The sequence below is a fragment of the Trichoplusia ni genome, chromosome 1, assembly GCF_003590095.1.
Source record: "Trichoplusia ni isolate ovarian cell line Hi5 chromosome 1, tn1, whole genome shotgun sequence".
Lineage (NCBI taxonomy): Eukaryota > Metazoa > Arthropoda > Insecta > Lepidoptera > Noctuidae > Trichoplusia > Trichoplusia ni.
The window spans coordinates 171,557-193,608 of NC_039478.1; the positions used below are offsets into that span (position 1 = coordinate 171,557).

At 34.1% G+C, this 22,052-nt stretch overlaps 1 protein-coding gene across 1 annotated transcript; it reads left to right on the forward strand.

The window, feature by feature from the left end:
* The first annotated feature begins 307 nt into the window (after positions 1-307).
* LOC113498996 (carnitine O-palmitoyltransferase 1, liver isoform) lies at positions 308-19,403 on the forward strand. Its single transcript, XM_026879334.1, has 17 exons — positions 308-649; positions 3,176-3,330; positions 4,954-5,090; positions 6,758-6,866; positions 6,944-7,111; positions 7,450-7,571; positions 7,884-8,085; positions 8,332-8,531; positions 10,046-10,224; positions 14,061-14,194; positions 15,000-15,025; positions 15,428-15,490; positions 15,764-15,945; positions 16,294-16,499; positions 17,065-17,263; positions 17,947-18,107; positions 18,282-19,403. Exons 2-17 carry the CDS (start codon positions 3,190-3,192, stop codon positions 18,384-18,386), a joined length of 2,334 nt encoding a protein of 777 aa, XP_026735135.1. The 5' UTR covers positions 308-649; positions 3,176-3,189; the 3' UTR covers positions 18,387-19,403.
* Positions 19,404-22,052: the final 2,649 nt, after the last annotated feature.

The window sequence follows — 22,052 nt, forward strand, 5'->3', positions numbered from 1 at the left end:
CAATACATTTTTATCATTTTATAAAAAAAAATGATCTCAGACTGTTTTCGCAGAGAGCTAGAGAGAGAGAGGAACAATTTTTTCTGCTACATTTATTAGCACAAAACACATGTATAACGAGAACGTAACGTATTGTACTGAAAAATATTATTGATGAAAGACCGAAACTGTAATAATTTCCATACGAAATAATATGTACTGTTTTATGAGGTTTTAATAATCAAAATATCGATATATCTTCGAATCGAGTATTCCCATCCTTAACTTATCACACCCACAATCACAAATTATAGTATTGTACGTGTGTAGTGAAGGTAGGCAGAGTACGACCGCGACGTGTCGAGTCGACTCGCACTTGCCACTTCGCGTTCACAGTTACATTGTACTGTAGGGACTCTTTGGTTACATGGCACGTAACATTTGCGTATTATTTATTGTGGATGTTAATAAATATTTATCGATACAATAATTATTAGAATTATTCCTTGTAAAAATATAGAAAATTATATTTAAACCAAAACCATCAAAATGCTAAAAGGTGGTGTGTAAATGAAATAAGCAGCAAGGTACTGTTACTAAACAGTGTGTGCCAGCCAGTACCTGCCAGCGTACTGCATATTGGTGCTATTTTACTGTTTTATTATTCAAGGTAAGAGGAATATTAATGTGTATTATATTTTTTTAATCTCCTTAATACTAATTCCGTCTTTGATTGAAAATTAATTCAGAACTCAAGAAAAGAATTACAAAATGATCGTGCGTTCACGCGCTGAACTTGTACTTGATACTACGTGGTTACGGGTTAGCATGTGACTTGACCCTGCTAATATAGTTATAGATTTACACGACCGTTGTTGAATACCAATATATATGAACTTAGGCCTTTCATTCTATGCAATTGTAGGGTTAACAACGATGCGATTTTACGTAAAACCGCCGCGTTCCTCAAATTAGACTTTGACACCTGCCTGCTTGGCGTGTGTGCGTGTATAAGCGAACGCGTATTTATATCCTATGCGATGCGAATGTGTGACGAGATTTCTCTTATATTTTGTAATGTTGGTTTAATAATATGAATATTTAGATATTAGATATCTGTTATCATTATCATTTCATACAATATTGATGAATTTAACTGGGATAGTTTTTATTTTATAGTGATAGTAGGTATAAGCTTCAGTTTTCTAATCACCTACATTTGAAAACTACTTTCATTTGTTATATTTACCTACATATTTCGAAATAATATTATAACTTAATGTTATTAGACTTTTTCTTTTAATAGGCAGATGATATACTATTGTTAAATTTGTTTTGACATAACTTTATTTGATAGCTTTTAATTTGTAGCATCAACATAATATATTTTTTTACTCTATGCCTATATTTAAGAGACTGATATAAATGATCAAATAGAGATGCACACAATAATCAAAATATAACACTTAAAAAACCAAATTGGGTTAGTGAATGCATTAGAAAAAAAATATTTACCTACCTCTTCCGATAATAACTGAGTGTGGGTATGTACTAAATCTTGTTACACATCAAGAAATCCAAGTAAATGCCACTTTCCACAAACACACAAAACCTTATTGCTGGGTATCACTAAATTTCCTTAAAAAAAAAACAAAAATAGTTTCATTGACACAAGACTTAATTAAAATAATATTTTAAAAAATCAGCAACATCTTACTCCTTCATAATTTACTGTCACTAACAGTTCATGTTAATGAAATTTGATTTCAATCATGCCTGTGAAGTTTTCATCGTTGGGCACAGACTTAACCTACTTTAGAACATTCAGGTAAACATACAATAGCCGCCAATATGGTCGGATCATAATTAAAAAATTACCTTTGCTGTGCATAGAGATGTAACTGAGTAACTGTTAGCTGAGTAAATATTTTGCTATTTCTTTTATGATGTTACCGAACTGATTGCTCTTTGACTATATTCTGTTGAGTGTTCTGCTGTGCTGCTAAACAAACATGCTGACAGACGTCCAATCTCTTAGCTGGTACTACAGTCACAAAAATTTGTATAGCTATATATATATATATATATATTGTAATCAGCTCTTAATATACAATAAAGAACAAAGATTTGGGTAACTGTTTTCATGTCTAGTCAATGGGTGTCACTTAAGCTCTTGTGAGGTGTCCTATCGTACAGACATAAGATCACAGTGATAATAATATAAAAGTAAACACTGGTTAAAGTCCATGAAAAAGACATAATATGTCTTTTGTGCAAGACTTATTGATTAGGTAACATAATTACATCTACCCTTATTTCTGAGTGTTACATTTATTTCTGAGTGTTTGATTAAATTTTAATAAGGTTATCATTAAAATCTTTGTCACTTTTGCATTCCCATTTAATATTTGTAAGCGATTAGGCAGGTGATACAGCTAATAACTGTCTATTATATATTTTTGATTGTCTGTAATATATTTATTATTATTCATAATAGTAGCCTAGTCAAAGATGCCAAGATTAACTTGCACACCACTAGTTAGTTATGTGGAAAAATCCTTTTTTTTTGTTTTGCTTGCGATGTTGGCCTCTAGCATCCCTTTGCGATTTTCCCAGCACTATGTTTAATTATGGAACTACTAGCTTTTGCTCGCGACTACCTGGCGTAGGTATCGGTTGATAGGATAGAAAAAGTCCCCGTTTGTTATGATTAGTGAAGTCAACAAAATTGCTGTGCGAGAATAAGAGTTATAATAAAGCAGCAAACCGTAAAATACTTATGGTGGTAATTGTGTGAAAACATCACTAATAGTAATGTGCAAACATTCACATTTAAAGTCTTAGAAAGGTGTAGTACCTTATCTAAGTCTTAAAAAGTATATCCATATTTTTGTTTAGACATACTTATCTGATATGTTATCATTGTTTTGATTGATTTTCAGACAGCTTCTGCATAGAAACCCAATTATGCGAATGAGTTTATATGTGTTGTAAAAAATAAAACTACCGACAGATAAATTTATTTATACGCCTTAAAATGCTGTATGTGCCTTGCAATAGCCGTACGTAATACTTCTGTGACAAACATTGTTTATAAAAAAAGTGCTTAATTGATTATTTTATGCCGGTGTATAATTTACTGTGGGAAGTTGTTGTTTTAAATTCATTTGTTCTTTATTCTTTTGTTTCTTCACAGGCTGGTAAGGCAACATGGCGGAAGCGCACTCCGCCGTCGCGTTTTCGTTCGCGATCACTCACGACGGGTGGGATGTGAACTTTGACCGCGAGGTTCTCTATCTCGTCTGGGAATCTGGAATACGATCGTGGAAGAAGCGTCTGGCGCGATTCAGGGTTAGTATATTTTAACTTAAACTACTGTCATTGTATTTTGTTCTTAGTTTAAGTTATTGACATTGCGTTCTTACGAGAACTGAGAAACAGTGTTTCCATTCTATTTTTGTAAATTATAACGTCATAACGTGCCGGTAATAAGAGAGGTGTACTAATTAAAAGGCAGAGTCGACAGGCTTCAATGTAGATAGTTCGTTTCTGTTTCGATCGATTAAATAAGTGTAGAATCGGCGTTGTGTGAGGATAATAATGTCGTTAATTACTCTTGACGTCAAGAAGGCAGCTAAAACGAAATATAAATACTTTTTTGGTATCGTTGTACTCAACCTTACGAGAGCTAATATCATAAAATGAACACTTTTGCGTTTGTAGACGCATGGTCGTGTAAGAGGTCAGCTAGTATCTTTCTATCTCGTAGTGCATCTGCACTTGTGAGAAAGTTCACTGAGTTATCAATTTAATGTTTCAAGATATAATTATAAAGATACTAATGCTAATGACTGTATTAGGTCACCACGTTAGTGACCGCTGTACCTACCGCGGCCACACATTTGAACTAAGGAATTTACATAGAATCTTTGTGGCGCCTCAACAAAACCCTTGAATTCCCATTTGAGGGAGAACGAAAAAAATAATCAACCTAATTATAATTATTTATTCATTAGAATAAAATAGAACTTAACCGCCGGTTTTACACTGCGTCTCTAGCGGACTGCATAATACAAAGAATTTCCTGTTCGTTTTATACCTATAAACGGTTTATAGTACTTGTAATATATTCGTCTATGTAAATTTGTATTGTAATTGCGTCCACAGACGATTTCCTATACGATACTACAAAACTAAATCATTGTGTTTTAAGTTAGAAGCCTAGTACAGGGTAGCTGATACTTGTCACGTCGGGAAGAGCAATGAAGTATAGCCGTCTCTTTCTCATCCAAAGTGCATGTTTTTGGTCTCGCTTCAACGATATTTTACCTCTTTTTCAAATCGCCAAGTTAACCGATAAATTATTTAGTACCTGTTCGTTAATCAATAAAAGTTATTTATTTATAGCGCTGTTAATCCCTACTTCCCTACTAATATTATAAATGCGAAAGTAACTCTGTCTGTCTGTCTGTTACGCTTTCACGTCTAAACCACTGAACTGATTTTGAAATTTGGTACAGAGGTAGAGTAGACCTTGAGAAAGAACATAGGATAGTTTTTATCCCGGACTTTTGAAGAGTTCTCTTGGAAACGCGATATAACCAACCTCGACGCGGGCGAAGCCGCGGGTGAAGCTGCGGGCGAAAAGCTAGTATTTTATAAAACTGTATTGGTTGAACTTAAAATGCCTAAGTTCTAGAACCAATGATCATATTATTATATTTACCGTATGACTACTAATTTGCACCAATATGTGGCCTAATAAAGCACGACCAGAATACAGCGACTATCCAATATCAGTTGGCATACATATAGTAAAATATCTAGACCGCGTATGAACATATACCGCAACTAAATTGCTACAAACGACTTCCGTTGAGACAGGCTGTCAAAGTCAAGAGTGAACTGTCTTACATTCATGACCATGACTTTCTTAGCTAAGTATCAACCTAATATAACCCTATTGTTTCACAGAATAGCGTCCACAATGGCGTGTACCCCGGTCACCTGCAATCCCTATACGTACTGTGGACGTTGCTTGTGGCCGCGCATTTCGCCGGTTTCAGCGTTCCGTTCGGATTAGTACAAAAAGCATTAGCTGTTTTACCCAGGTAAGTCAAATATGATTATAAACTGTGTGTTTTTGTTTTTCAGAATACTCTGACCTCAGAAGAGCCTTTTGACAGGTCTTAAAATTGACCCAAAAAGTGACAAAATAACGTTATAGACTCGATATAAAAAAGTGACATTAAGAATCTTCAGTAAATGACCTGTTAAAAGGCTTTTTTGTAAGAACGGACGATTATTTGTTGTTGGTTGATGCGCCTAAACCTGAATTATATTTCATGATAGGTCTTTTTGCGCTCTCAAAAAGACCGACTGACTTTTACTGATCAAATAATAATATTAAGTAAATTTTAATACGTTTTGAATAGAGGAATTATGACATCAGCCATTGAAACGTGTTTTTGTAGCTGTTACTGTTTTAGACCAAAGGTTAAAAAGTCGTTCGTCGTAAATCTTAAAATCGTAATACCACTGACGGCTTTATTCCTAGTTACATAATCATGAACAGTCGAATATTGTGAACAGGCAGACAAAAAAAATAATGTAGACAGTTCATCGACAATCGTCTACCAAACTACCTACAAATCCAACGTAGTTATCTTATAAAGGTATATTTTAATCTTTCAACGATCTTAATCGATCAAATTTTATTGCAAACCTTATCGCTGCTAGAATATACAGAACAATACGTAAATGTCACATTCCCCTCTTCAAATATAATAATTAAACATTTCCCTGTTATGCAATCGTTCTTCTACAGGAACAAATGCAGTTGAATAACCATATCAATAACGAACACTTTGTATCTTATCAATTTTATAATTTAGGTAATCCATAACGTTCTGCGTGACGATTATCTAGCTTATCTTAGTCGCAGATAGCAGATAAATCGCATCCGTATCCATTAATCTAATTCATAATGTTTTAATTAATTACATGTGATAAGTTTGTCATTATCTTGAAGGGTTACGAGCTATCAGCCCCGCCCACCCAAGCTTTGTATTACCGCTCATTAATGTCGCCAAAAGAACCAACAATACGACGTAAACAAAATATTTATCCGAATACACAATTTTCTTGCCTTCGAATATGATTTCACAATCATAAATGACTAAGGCGAAACAAAGTGCTGATTACATAAAATCCACTTATCTGTGAAGTATTTGAACAGTCAAGTGCTCTAAAACAGAATTGTATTTATAGTAATTATAGTTTTAGCACTGACTTTGCTATTAGTTATTTGGTATCACTTTCCTTTTTCGAAGACTGTGGTCGCAACACTAGGTGTCGAAAACTGTGCGACGTCTAGGACCCGTACTAAATTTTAAAGCAGGACTATTGCCATTACTAAAGATTGAAGGCGCACAACAATGCACCTATCTACCTACCACCTATACCTGTTCCGCCATAGCAACAGTCCTTTACTTATAGTAAACAAAACGCTGGAGTGCTATAAATAATGCTATAGAGTCAAGACATGTACTAGGAAGTAGAAGGAAAGCCTATTGTATTTGCATGCCCTGAATTGACCGACAAGTATCCATCAACAAAATGACAACGTTAGCATCGCCCAAATTCTTCGTCATTTAACATACAAAGCCGCTATTCAAGGATATTGTCCTCAAACACGCAACCTCTTTGGTTATCCATGTGCACTTGAGTTTATAATATAATTGAATTTAATGTTATGTAACTCTTAAATTGGTTTTAGCAACTCAACGATGTGGCAAGTCATCGCTTGTTTACTGGCAGCTCTCACCATGTGGCTTACCGTTATATTCCTCATGAGATATCTTCTCAAACTGCTATTAATGTACAAGGTAAAATCAATCTTATGTCCCAAAGAATTGAATTATATTTCTATATAACAGTTTGTAATTTGTTGGTATATTTGTAGGGATGGATGTACGAATCTCGTGCCCCAGGATCAAAGATATCTTTAAAAACTATGCTATGGATAAGTGTAGTAAAAGTATTGTCTGGGTGGAACAAACCCAAATTGTATAGTTTCCAAGGATCTCTACCAAGACTACCGCTACCTGCAGTTAATGATACTATGAAACGGGTAAGAAATACTATTTGTTCATGTAATTTACACAAGTACTTTGTTTACAAACGTCTACATATCTATCATATCTTAAAATTATCTATTAATATATATCTGTGTCAAGTGATACATCTCAAAATGTAAATCTTGAACAGCATCTGACTTGTTATTTAAGATTTTTATGTTTATGTATATTCACTTTCAGTATCTACATTCTATTGGAAAATAACTCCTATTTAATTCCTTTGCCCCCAATTATTATATTGATTATTCGATTCCAATAGTTTTAGCCACTTTAATGTCATAGGTTTTGTCTACAATATAAGTATACGAAATATGTGTTTGTTTTCTTTCAGTACCTGACTAGTGTTCGCCCCCTATTGGACGACGACAACTATAAGAGAGTAGAAAGCTTAGCTAAAGAATTCGAAGAGACAATTGCTGTGAAACTACAGAGATACCTCGTGCTAAAGTCATGGTAAGTAAAAAATCAACAATAATGGATTTGTAAATGGCCTGTTATTTTCAAAATATAAGCACAAACAAGCATTGATCAAGTTACAGTCTACTATTTAATGAGCTTATAAAATAAGTGTCAGTCAGTCTAAATTACCTTTCATCTCTCCAAGTTTATTGTTTGTGATCAAAAACTCAATTTATGTATACGTCAAGTTCACTATATAAAGTTAATTTCTAGTCTCCTTTTGACGTCGAATATGAACTTAGGCATAACATAAACTCAAACCAATATCTGTAACTAAAGTATAGTAAAAAGTGTTGTTATGTAAAGGTGGTCCAGTAACTACGTGTCAGATTGGTGGGAAGAATACGTGTACCTGCGCGGTCGCTCGCCTCTGATGGTGAACTCTAACTTCTATGGTACTGACGCCATCTTGTTGAGGCCAACCAACATCCAGGCGGCGAGGGCTGGAGTCATAATACATTTGTGTCTGAAATTCAGAAGACTCATCGACAGACAAGAATTGGAACCGGTATGAGCCTATAATTAATACTTTTGTTTAAACCTTCAAGTGAATGCTGTTCGAAGTCAATGTGTACAATGTGTATATACTTATATTTGCATTTTAAATAAATAAGCAGCGATTTTGTGTTGATATTGTCCCAAATATTATTGGACCTACAGATCACAGAATTTATCCTATTCAAAGTAAAGATATTATAAAAAAAGGTATAAAATCACATTGTTGCAAGTTAAATAAATCATGTTTTATTGTTAGATAATGCTACAAAACATGGTGCCGCTATGCTCGTGGCAATACGAGAGGCTGTTCAACACGGTGCGCGTGCCTGGCATCGAGCGCGACAAGATCGTCCACTACCAGGACTCCACACACATCACCGTCTATCACAAAGGACGGTACTTCAAAGTGCTGGTCTACTCAAGAGGACGGCTGTTGAAACCCGCTGAGATACAAGTGTGAGTCGTTTTTATTACCACGTTTTATAAACTCACTTTTTTGTTTGTTTGTTGTTTCGGTTGGATTCTTGCAACTCAATTTTGAGGCACTTGCGGATTGCTTGCCTTCAAACCCGATGGCAATGCAATTTAAAACTATAAAAAATGACAAATTATGATAAAATATGACACTTAAAAACGTATTTATTTCTATTTCAATACAAGCCTATAGTGTCGTATATGGTACGATTTTTGCAGCTGTGGAAGCGAGATGACATTCTATGTATTGTAGCGCATTGTCTCCCTTTTAGAAGTGTACAGCCGTCCTAGACGATAATTCAAAAAAAATGTAGACTGATGTTTCTTAAAAAAAATGAAGGACACTCACACAAGTTACTCGTTACTCAAGTTCCGCTGGTATACAAATTGATAATTGTAATGCACAGATGAAAAACCAATAAATAATCTTCTTTATGAGTAATTAATGCGGAAAGAAAATTTTATTATCTTCTGATTTAAGTATTAATATTCGCTTAAGGCGATCCGAGTGTATTGTTTTCATCAATCTTAAACTAAATTGATTTAACGTTCTATTGTATTGAATGCACTGTCATCGACATGTATTGAAGCAGTACACGTTATGCAATTTTGATCCGCATCGAACGAATACGCTTAATAAGTAGTGTCAGCCATACGGCTGTATACAATCAAGATAATTGAGGTCGTTATTCAATGCTGCTGAATCGACCTACATGCATATAAATACTCTTCATCGGGGATATACTAAAACAGTCTCGTAATAAGGAACAACGGGGCAAACAAAATAGAAATCCCGCCTCATATTACACAAAACTTATTATTTCCTTAAACTTTATTATTTACCTTGTTGATAAAATTGTATTTTAAAGTGCCCGTGGATTCACCCAGACGTGAAAATTAATATTTAATAAGTGGAGTTAGAGCAAAGATAATTAGTATTAAAAAATTTGAGGCTTCGCAATTAAATGTTATAATGCGCAATTAAATATAGCTGCGATGCGAAACGGCTGTAACGGTATTGTACGTATAGTGTGGTACTTTAACTTTCGAGACTAGAATTAGAAGCTAGAAGTTTGTCGCGCTTTTGTTATGAGGTAAGAAATCCGCGCACAAAAAAAAATGCAGACCAAGAAAACCACGTTCAATTTTCAATTATAAATTAGGCTTACCATACAATTTCGTCAATCAGTTTGAAAATTTCGTGGAAGGTGTTTTTTAAATAGATGAATATTCCACATTTTTTATTTTAGAAGGAGAATATACATATTTGGTATTTAAGCGGGGTTTGCTTAATTTGCTATATGAATCTAATTCTACTGCACGTGTGTATGACAGCACTCCTAAACCAAACAGATTTGAATATATTTTTTATTCGTTTTTGTGGCGCCTTGGATGTTTTACATTCACAAATCAGCCAGATTAGCCAGTAACAATCTACAAAATACTTTCGATCATATGTAATCAGTACTCATACTTCATATCTCTTCCTTCCACAGACAAATTCAACAGATATTAGATGACAAGTCGGAGCCGCTCGTAGGCGAGGAGCGCGTTGGGGCTCTGACTGCTGGGGAGAGGTCCCACTGGGCGCACATACGCCAGACCATGTTCAACCGCGGACACAACCGCACGTCACTGCACTGCATCGAGAGAGCCGCATTCAACGTCTGCCTTGGTATGACTTTGTCTTCTTCCTGGTACCATTCTTGTTAGAGTGGTCGTGAAGAAACACCCCTCATGATCCCCCACAACCTTAACCATTCTTGTCAGACAAGTAGTATGGTGAAGCGAAAACAGCTTCCTCGCGATCACACCCAAGCTTTCCCTATTGATGAGCATGACCTTATAAACAACAGTAAATTAAATAACGTTACTTTAATTCGAGTAATATGAAAAAGATAAGTTTTCTCGAACTAACTCCTACTTAAATAACAACCGATTTTGATACGCTCTGTTTTGACGTCCTTTGAAAACCTATATTAATCAGCTGTTTAAAATTAGAAAGTTAAAAACGTGTTCTTAATATTTAGGTGTACACACAGTTGTTGTTTTCCTAATTTGGCTATAGATAGGCAGTTATTTAGACTATCACTGTCACATACAAGCGAACTAATTTTGTATTATGCAACCCCTAAACAACTGGAATTCATATGTATTCGCATCAAAACGATCTCCTCTTACTCAACAGTCGTCATATATATTCTTCGATCACAGGTCGTTATTTTTGATCTATCCATGAATTGTCAGTTCAAGAGTTAATTGTATGAATTGCTCTGAGGTGAACAATACATCATGTTATCTATTGAATTGACCAACTTATAAAATAATGTTGTTTGATTGACAGTTTCACTTTACTACGATTCGCCTTTGACTTTTGTGTTATATTATAATTTTATTATGTCTTTTATCCAGTTCAAGGCTTTTTTAAGTTTTTTTTCTCATAGTATGGTTGATGCACAACCTGGTGTCATAGTTTCAACAATCCGTAGACCTCTGGTGATTTGAGTATAATGTAAAAACTCAAACAGATATATACTCCACATTTGTACCTACGAGGTCAGTAAACCAATAGGTCATTACGATATATTGACAAACCAAAGTAAAAAAAAGACATTTAAATCTTTAATTATGTTCTAATTATAATATCATTGAAATACAATTGGTGTAACGAACTCTGTGAATATGTTAGCAGGAACAATGATACATTTTAACAAACAAAATCAATGCGGAACTGTGAATCAGTTCGGTCACAGCGATAACAGAGCGACCTTGAGTGGAGATTGTGGATCTCATTGGCCTTAATTTTTATTTATCACGTAGCATTACATTACATTATCGTATAGTTATTTATTTTGTTAAATGTTTACGTAAAAATCTTCGAATACCAGATTACCTATCGGTATCTTTAGTAAACATAACAACGTAAACACATAAAAAATACTATTTACGTAATAAAAAAAACAACCTAAAAATTATAGATCGTTGTCATAAATTTTACTCACTAAGTATCGAATATTTCCAACGAATTACTTAATTTTCATTAATTGCATATCCTTTACCTGTATTACAGTTTACATTACAAAAGTACGTCAATTGCCTTTAAACAGGTTAAATACATCATTCAAATAAAACGTCACATGAAAACAACAATACTGAACGCATGTCCTTTCTATTAAATAATATTACACATAGACTGATATCAGCTGTTTAACATTCCACACAACGCAGCAGCGTGCTACCGACACAGGATAAACAATTTAACAAATTAATCCACTTTAGACCTTACGTTATGTCCTTACGTTCAGGGTCGCTAAGGAAATTGTACGCAGTAGTACTAGTACTTCACATTGCAATGAGTTTCACAGTTATTCATAACTGGTTGTATTCTGTTCAGCGTGTATTTAGAGTAGTGGTTAGTAAATGAATGTTTGAACATGATCAGCACTGTATTGCGATAAAAATAAGGGGGTAATGTTTTTGGTAATATTTTATTCTTCATTTTTAGTAAATAATAATGGATAGGTATTCTTTCTATTGTCCCGCTAACATTAATTCTTTAAATGCCACAAGCCCTCCTTCCTCAACTTAAAGAAGTTAATCTTTGTTATTACTATCAGTATTTTTTTTAAATAAATTCAGAAATACTTGTCCAATACAATTAATTATATATTTGACCTGCTAACCTCATTCCTACTTTTTATTTTAAGTCATAATCCTTATTGCAAGACAAATATCAATCACTGACTTTTCCATAAAATATAAGGAACACAACGTTACGATCACTGGGAAATACTGTAGCGTAGAATATTAATTCAATTAAATTAGTCAGAGGCGTAGTACTTCTTATAACACTAGTAGCTAGACAACTGGACGCATACATATGCTGCATAGCTAAGCGTTGTGATATGTAGAAAACTGTAGTCTTGAGCCGTAAACAAATGACATGCGCTCCAAAAGAAACACAAATCCGCTTCACGACAGTCAATAAATTAAATAGATACTAAGTACGTTATCAGTTGAAGTCGAGACGATTTATCCTGAACCCTGTACTGGTCAGACAAACCGTGCGGCATTGACGTCATACCGTTATCAGTTCAAATGTTTTGTCTTCGTTCCCTGTTTTATTGTTAGTATCAGCGTTATTGCTTAATAGGTATCTGTTGAGCTGCCGACCTGAATGTAGGCCACGTGTGTAGGCACGCGGTCTGGTACCCTTCAGAAACTATTTATACTAACGAGCCCAATATGGATGGGTTATTTTATACTGGACTAGTAACCCTATTGGTGTTGTTGGGACTCAACAATTTATAATGTACAATTCAGTTTTTCTGGTTCCGTAAACAAAGGGTATAAACAGGACAGCATTACTGTCGTTGGGCTGTCCGTTCGTCTGATACTAAGCGGTGTCTCTTGAACCTTGATAGCTAAACACAGTCACTAACTAAGTGAGTCACTCGAAAGTCACGCAAATGATACTAAGCACTTTTGAATCTTATCGGTCTACAAATTAATAGCGAAATTATCAACATATTTTACACTAATAAATTTAGTTATACTTACGTCGAAGTATCTCTGTACTAGCCGTCTACATAAATTTTTTGACATTGTACTATAAGTTCTATTTGTTTCAGTATTAAGAAGGTAAAAACTAACAGCCTTAGTTTGTCGTATTATGCAAAAAAATGATAATTCAGTGGTAACAACACCAAGATTGTTTAACTTTTTAAGCGCCTAAGCAAATGCAGAACAGGAATTTAAACTAGATAATTTATTTATTTACACACAAAGAGCATGAAAAAACATTTACTCAAATTGTCTAGTCTGCATCTGGCGAAAGCAGGTAAAATCACGAAGCTCAGCTATTTAAACATAATCTATATTAACGCGCTCTATATTCAAATGTAAACAAAGGACAATACTAGAATGTTGAAAACCGATTTCTAGGTAGACAGAGGTCGTTGACTGCCCTACATCTGAAGTTTGAATTTAGAATTGTTGCTGCGTTGAGCCTGCTTAGTAAACAAATTGTACTTTTTTGCAATATGCGCAGAATTAATACGATTTGCGGAGTGTCATTTTGAATGATTGAATTATAGGGGTAATTTTCTGGTAATCTAAGACTAAAACCTCACTTTTTGTATGGAATTCTGAACATTCAGAAAATCATATAATAACCTGGGACGTTTTCTTTGGTATATGAGGTTAAATAACTGCAAGTTTTGTTAAAATTTTGACAAATAAAACAATTTCTGGTTCCTGACTGATTTCAATGCAATGTTAGGCTATTTACGATTTTATTGATTGTAGTTAAATACCAAAACAGTCTTTTATTGCTTAGGTAGCAACAAAATCGTTTCGTAAAATTTATATTTCCTTTACAACTGTTCCACTTTACATAATCTATATATCCATCCCGAATGGATAATATTGGGCTGTAACGTGAACCAATTCATTCCTTTAGTTCGTTTTCACAAACCTATTAACAACATGCTTTCTGTATTGTAATTTCAGATGACTTTGATTATGGGTACGATGAAAAAGACCCGTCGAAGCTGGACGAGTTTGGGCGAGTACTGCTCCACGGCAAAGGTCACGACCGCTGGTTCGACAAATCATTCAACCTCTGCTTCAGTAAAAACGGCTTTGTAAGTATTAAGGTTATACATATAATACCACAGTTTTGTTCGTTCTATATATTTATCGGGAAGAGCGGGAGCCAGTTTGAATAAATGACATTTTGAATAAAAAACATTTGTTGAATAATATCTGATTTAAACACTGATACAAATGTTCAGTGATATTTAATGATGCAAACTAAGGTAATATATATGGAGAGGTATTTAATTGCACTTTAGAATATCTTATGATAAGATGTAAAACATATTTTAAAATTGTTTATTTTGCCTAATATAAAAAGCAAAGTGAATAGTAGAACCTCTTAGAGTTCTGGGTGTCTCTCACTGTTCCGTTTGCGGAACGTTGTGGCTCTGACCACTTGTTCAAGAGGTGGTGGAAGTCCCCTGACGTTATTGAAAATGATAATATATTATGTATCCTAGTCGCAGCAACTTAATACCGTTGAAAGTTTAGCTGACTGACTGGCTGACTGTATATAGTATTATCTATGTATAAATGACATTGTCTTACATTGTTAGCAGTAATTATTTCCCCTGTAAAGTAATATATTTACATTATTTTAAAAGACGACTGTTGATGTTTAAAATAACACGACTACCAAGAAAAATAAAAAATATTAATTAGTCTGTAATATCAGCTGTTATATTCAAAGCAAAGACAAAAATAAACAAATGTGCCAGGCAAACATGAATAACATAAAATTGCTGAACAACGTCGAGTAAAGGTTGTCGACTGAGCGATTATTTATAATGCGTTATTTTAAGATTAATTTATTTTGAAACTGTTATTAAAGCAATTTGTTTTGTTTTGCAGGTCGGTTTTAATTCGGAACACACATGGTAAATCACTTAATATTTAATTATTTACCCGTTTATCATAGTTATTGTAAGATACTTTAGCAATTTTATTTTATATCTTTTTTTTTTTGAAATAATGAAATATTTATTTTCAATTTTTATTTTTAGATACTTTTGATTGTTATATATTATTGATGTTTGAATGAATATAGTTTACTGGTTTGAAGTGTCTTTTTCGCTAAATGTAATATTTAGTAAAGCCTCCCCAATCAATACAGAAACTCTTTGTTTCTTTGAGAATTGACAATTTCTGAATAAAAGTAATTCCACGATTATTCCACGGTGTGCACAGAGACTGTACTTAAAATACAAATAACTACTCAAACACTATATTGTATTATACTACATATAAATAATAATAAATTATTATTTGTTTTCTTTTAGGGCGGACGCACCCGTCATGGGACACTTATGGGAATACGTTATATGGTGTGAATTAGAAATTGGGTGAGTTATTTTTACGAATATTTATGAGCATGACGGCCAAAGGCTCAAGTTAATGTAACTTCGTTTTCCGACGAGAATATTTCTTTCTTCACGGATTCGAATTTGCAAAGTGCTACCTATAATATTCATCGTCTGCATAATTCTATATTTATTTAAATTTGTAATGCGTTTTTAAATTCTACCATTTCTTCACTACTTCAATATTTTGCCAAGATTATGTCTATGTTTTTTTTCGGAATCTGGCACACTGTTAATAATAATGAATGTTACCAGGTACGCTCCTGACGGCAACACTCTGGGCGCAGTCGAGTCGCCGCCACCAGCGCCCATCCGCCTGCAGTGGGACCTCGGTCACGAAGACCTGCTCAAATCCATCGACGTGTCTTACAACATCGCTCAGAAGCTTCTCAACGATGTCGACCTCAGGATACTCATGTACACCAACTATGGAAAAGGTTTGTGGTCTTCATTACAGTCAAGTAACAAATACTAAACTTTTCGTCTCAGACTAGTCGCCAACAATGTTGTTATGCGTTAAGTTAAAAAAACATACATACTATCCACTTTTAATAAAATAAAATACGACAAACTATATGAAATGTTCACGAGACCAAATAACGTCTTTTTTCAAGTTGAATCAAAAAGGAATCACCAAAATCGTTTCAACCAGTCCGAACGTCTGAGGTCACAAACACAAAAAAGACGAATTAAGAACCTCCTCCTATTTGATGTCGTTTAAAAAACACCTCAAACTATCTTAAATATATAATTCGATATAATTATCATTATTTACCCCCGTACAGGTTTCATGAAGAGTTGCCGCGTATCCCCCGACGCTTTCATCCAGTTGGTTCTGCAGCTGTCGTACTACCGCGACGCCGGCCGCTTCTGTCTGACGTATGAAGCATCCATGACCCGTCTCTTCCGCGAGGGCCGAACTGAAACCGTGCGCTCTTGTACCATAGAAAGCTCCGAGTGGGTCAAGGCTATGGAGAACCCTAATTCTACGGTACGTTACTTACGGAGGTTTTTTTCCCTTATGGCAATCTGCTGATAGTTTCAACAATTTTTGCCAGTGTCGTGTGGCAACAACGACACTTGTATTTCTATTGCATTTCGTAACATAACTACGACACTTGCTGTGCGACGTTTTTGCATATATCTGTAATTTTTTTTATTTTAACGGACACCTTCATATTTAATAAATTTAGTAATCAGTTAATAATAATTAGTAAATTGAAAATTTCATTTAATTTTTATGTTTAGAAACTCATATGGGGCATAGTTTTCTAGTTTAATAAACAAGGAACTAGGAAAAGATTTCATTTAAAATAATAACACCAGTAACCCGAATTAGTTTTATCTCCGCCAATCGCAATAGCTTTGTCTGTTCTTTTATAGAACAGGGAGGATAAGTCCTGGTAGATTCCCCATCACATTTAGCTCAAAGTTCTCAATAAGGCCTCCGTATCAAATAATAAAATAAAGCATTTTGATCGCGCTTAACGCAATATGATATTAGGTCTACCCTCTACAATTCTATTAATAATATTCATTGCGTTCTTTCTCTTTAGATTCAGGAGCGTATGGAGTTGTTTGTGAAGGCGAGCCACCGCCACCAGCTGGGCTACCAGGACGCTATGGCGGGCCGCGGCATTGACCGCCACCTCTTCTGCCTGTACGTCGTCTCCAAGTACCTGGAATTAGAGTCGCCCTTCCTTCAAGAGGTCTTCAACGAACCCTGGCGACTGTCCACGAGTCAAACTCCACACGGTCAGTAGATTTCAAAGAATAAGACGTACCTTTTGTTATTATGAATTTTGTGATTTGCGACTATGAACTATAAACCAAAGCCTGGTCAATATGGTCATTTCAGTTTTATCACTAATTCTCAGCGATTGAGACTGGTGGTTCTTCATAAAGAGGGATAAATTTGAAATTCCACCAATTTTCAGCTCTATACAAACCATTGCAAACTCCAAACCCATTTTCGTCTATTTTCCCGGACATCCTACTGGACCTGGACTACCTATAGTTTTCCTTATACTATCTCATAATTATTCTGTTCAGTTCTTAATTCTAAATATTGGTATCATTTTTGGCGTAAGGTTTGCCTTTGTCATAGATATTTATCAACTGTATGTGCTTGAAGAGTTTAAACATTTGTCTTTCAAAGTCAACTGCCCGTTAATTTTTCAATAGGTATAACATTTAGTCAAATCAGTATTTTCCTTGTTAATTATACATTTTAGACTTGCTTCGAGCCGATGCTATAACTTATTTACAAATCATAAAATCCCAACTTTCTGCCATAAAGGAAAGACGAATTCCCAATGACCCTTGTTCTAGTTTAAAACGATTTCTTAAGAAATTTAACGATATTTATTGAGCAGTTACACATGACAAGCGTATTGAGTTCAAAATTAAATTGTAACTTGCATATATTTTTGAACCAGGTCAAACCTCAATGTTGGATCTAAAGAAGCATCCGAAGTGCGTGAGTGCTGGCGGTGGCTTCGGCCCCGTGGCTGACGACGGCTACGGCGTCTCCTACGTCATCGTAGGCGAGGACCTGCTTTTCTTCCACGTCTCAAGCAAGAAGAGTTGTCCCATTACGGTAAGCATACCACCTAACACATGTCTCATAGTGTCCAAAACATTGATATTAAATTAAACATTTTGTTTAGCTAACAATGGATTTCGTAGCTGTAAGTGACATCATTATTCATGTCAAATATCCTTCTTCCAGTCACACAACTTCACTAATTCATAATTTCGTGTCTTTTTTCAGAGCTCCTCAAATTTCGTGAAACAAATCGAGAGATCTTTGAAAGACGTGCAAGACTTGTTCAAAGAATACAAAAAACAACAAAACGGTGTTAAAAGCAGCAAGTGATCATCGATAATGCTCTTTAATTGTTTCTTTTTATTGTTGTTGTAATGACGAGTTTATAGTTATTTTCTTTTTTTAGACTAAGTGAACACTCAAATCAAACTGAAGTATTCTACATACCTAGTAAATATTACTATAGCATATTTTTGTAATGCTCCTTTACAAATTTGCGACGGCATCTCGATTTATAAGAGTTGACTTTACCCGCGGAGAGAAATGCTGAAACTCCAATTAAATCTAACAGCTGCGCATTGTGCAGTAATACATAGTAAGGTGACACACTCGCGAAACTGAACAATACCATAGTTTATGCACCCTCGCGGTGACACTACTTTTGAATAATGTTTTATGAGGTTAAGTATTTTTTGGTGAAAGTGTTTTTTTCTCGAATACAATTCGATACATATACTTAGTACATTAATATTCCTTCAACTAACTTACTATTATTTATGAAATCGCTTCGTATAAATCAAAATAATTATGTTTACAGTATGAAAATTTTAATAAAAAGATGTTACAATGCAAATAAAGGTATCTACGACAGAAAGGTGTAAATGTTAAAGCTGCAATAAATGTTTATATGGATATCCTCACGATTGTACGTTGAATTATATAGAAATCTGACATATCATTTTTGTTATGACGCTAATAGGACTATATATATTTTGTACATCACTGTTGCTTTTAAATGCATTTTGTTTTAAGTTTAGAATTAATATATTGATGAAGATAATATTGATGTATTATTTGATTATTTTTAAGTCTATATTGTTTTAAAGTACAGTCATCACGCAATATTTATTTTGTATTTAATTGCTCCGAAAAGTTATTCTGTCCATTAATCATTAGTTGTTATGATTTGAAATGTTATTGTAGATACGAGGACTGTGATTGCGAAATAGTCTTATTGTAGGAAAAACCTGACAGTACATCTACTCATGTGCCTTTATTGTGTTCGACGAAACTGAAGAGGTCGCAAATTGTGAAAACTTTATACTATTATACATCTACAATGCAAAATGAATTCTCCTAATATAATACTAATAATAATCATTTTTTTAATAACTTAAATAAGCTACTTACAAGCTTATTACAATTTATTGTAAATAAATATGACGATAATTAAATATATTTAATTTTAAACAAACTTTTTTTTATTTTTTCTTTAGCTTTTTAATATCTTTTTCGTCAACTGACGGATAAAAAAATTACATATTTTTATAATTATGTTTTTGAATGTGTGACAAAAAATCGAATTAAAAATTAAAGAGTACAAAGTTCGAACTTTGACAAACTCTCCGCAGTTTATATGCTAATAGAAACAGCACAATTTTATCAGTTTCTTCACAATTAACCGAAATAACATCACACTAAATCTGCAACATAAAATGTACAATACAGTGGAGTGTCCCGGTGTATCGGTAAAACGGGGTGAATAGAGGTTTTTTATGGTGGATAGCAACGGAGTTTTTATTAAAATTGGGACCTATAACAAGACAAAATATAAAGATTATACGAAAATTCTCAAATTTCATAAAGTAATTATGTTTAAGAATTCTTATGTAAGAAAATATTCATGCGACCCCTTAATAAACACTTTTTTCTATTCACCCTTTGAAACTATTCACCCTATATGTGTATTTATTTATAAGTACATGTAAAAACATACATAGACTGTGAACACCCGTCGCCGCTCTGCAGGGTCATCTTTCTGATTTTAATGGAAATGAATGGCTATTCTACACTTTATTAGTATTTGGAAAACAGCTAAAACGTTGTTTAACAATAGAAAGCAGATAAAATGTTCATGAAATCATTAAATTCGCGTGTTATCACCAGCATATCAGATTTTTGGCCATCGAAATTTTACGCAAAAGGTTGCAAAATAGCATTTAGAAGAATGTCCTAAATTAAAATCACGGCGACTTTTGCTACACCCTGACCAAACTTATTTCAATATGCATGCAATTTCCTATGATGTACGCACATATATTATTTGGGCATTTAGTCTAACCTGTAGGTTATCATTACCTCTATTCAAATATTTATAAATTGTGATTTTATCCTTGCAATGCGTTTCTAAATGGGGTCTTTGTGCTAGATGCGAGTTGGTCACTGCAATGAAACACTCTTGCCTTTAGACAGTTACGTACTGATTCGGAGAACATATAATAAGGTACAGTAATCATGTTTAAATACTATAGGTACCTAACCATAGCTGGTAGCAAACACGTTATATTCTCAAGAACCTTTGGCTTCTAGTTTTTACCTGATATGAAATATGAGTGTATTGACCTTATATATATCACAGAAGAGGTGAAACCACACTGAAAATATCCAAGTTTAGGCTATGAAAACCGATGTGCGAGTAAGCCTGTACTGAGGGTTCTGTATAACATGGAAAGTTCTGAAAGAAAATCGTTTTTAGTTTAAGTAATGTAAAGGAAGTGGCGTTTCTCGCTGCTAGCTTGCTGTATCATCTTTATTTTTGTGTAAACATTTTTTGAAATCTTCCCTGTCTATTAAAATAAGTTTAAATCAAATAAGATTTTTGACTATACTTACCAAATTACATGATAGTAGGTATTAGAACTCTTTTACATATCACAGGCCTACATAAAAGTTTGACGATCGCGGCACAAGATTTAACTTCTGGCAAATTACATTACATGCTATTAGGTATTTTTTCAGAATTACCAGTTTTGATTCTCTTTCCGAAAGAGTAGGCAAAACGACATTATTCGATAGATATTTATATCTTTTGACAATAGAATTAATTATCAAATCAGGTGATTGCGTTTGATTTTTCATTAGGCTTCAAAGTTGGTGTTTGTTTTCGCAATTTCAGAAACAGGCAGAAAGATATCAGCCACTTGATTATAGAACCCTGTTAATGAAAAATAAAGGACATTTAAAACGTCAACTTTACAAAGCATGTAATATGTCAAAAGTTAATATTATTTCTATGAGATAGCAAAGTCTCGTGAAATATGATCGTAATTAAGTAATATTTTATTACGATATACCCGAATGCCATAAACAAAAGACTAGTTTGCATTTAAGTAATTATGTTTTAAGTATGTTTTTTTGGTGAATCTTTTTCAAACTTTTTGTTTTTCATGTTGTTTATTCATGCAGCGGGTATGTAGGTAACTACTACGTGTTGTAGGTGGCAAGGTGTTGTATTTTAACTAACCTAGACCTAGAAACCAGCCAGTTTTGCTTGAAGACGAAAGATTTGATTATACCTTCGGATAGGATCGGTAAGATTCATGTTTGCACCAGCTGTTGCTCGAGGTTTCGCCCGCCTGGATGTGGGTTTTAGTTATAAAAGAGGATGAAAGTACTGCCTTTCTGCCAAATTTCTTCTTCATCAGTAGAGCCGAAGGATACAGTCATATCTTCACCGGTGCCATAATATCGTATGGAGGAATCAAACATTCAAACACACTTTCGCATTTATAATATTAGTGTGAGCGCTGCTGCTATCTACTCAACACGTTTGTAAGTCTTTAACGCAGAGAAGAAATTTAAATTGCATTTTCATTACGTAATATCAATTTAATTTAAGTAGATACGTAAGTATTTAGGTGTCATTATAATATTACAAGTAGGTAACCCACAGCAGACCTACTGAAGATATTGCTGTAAAAAAGGAGAGCAGAGGTG

Coding starts and splice junctions, on each gene's coding strand:
- LOC113498996 (XM_026879334.1), top strand. CDS start 3,190: ATGGCGGAAGCGCACTCCGCCGTCGCGTTTTCGTTCGCGATCACTCAC. Junction 3,331..4,953: donor AGCGTCTGGCGCGATTCAGG/GTTAGTATATTT, acceptor ATTGTTTCACAG/AATAGCGTCCACAATGGCGT. Junction 15,491..15,763: donor TGGTGTGAATTAGAAATTGG/GTGAGTTATTTT, acceptor GAATGTTACCAG/GTACGCTCCTGACGGCAACA.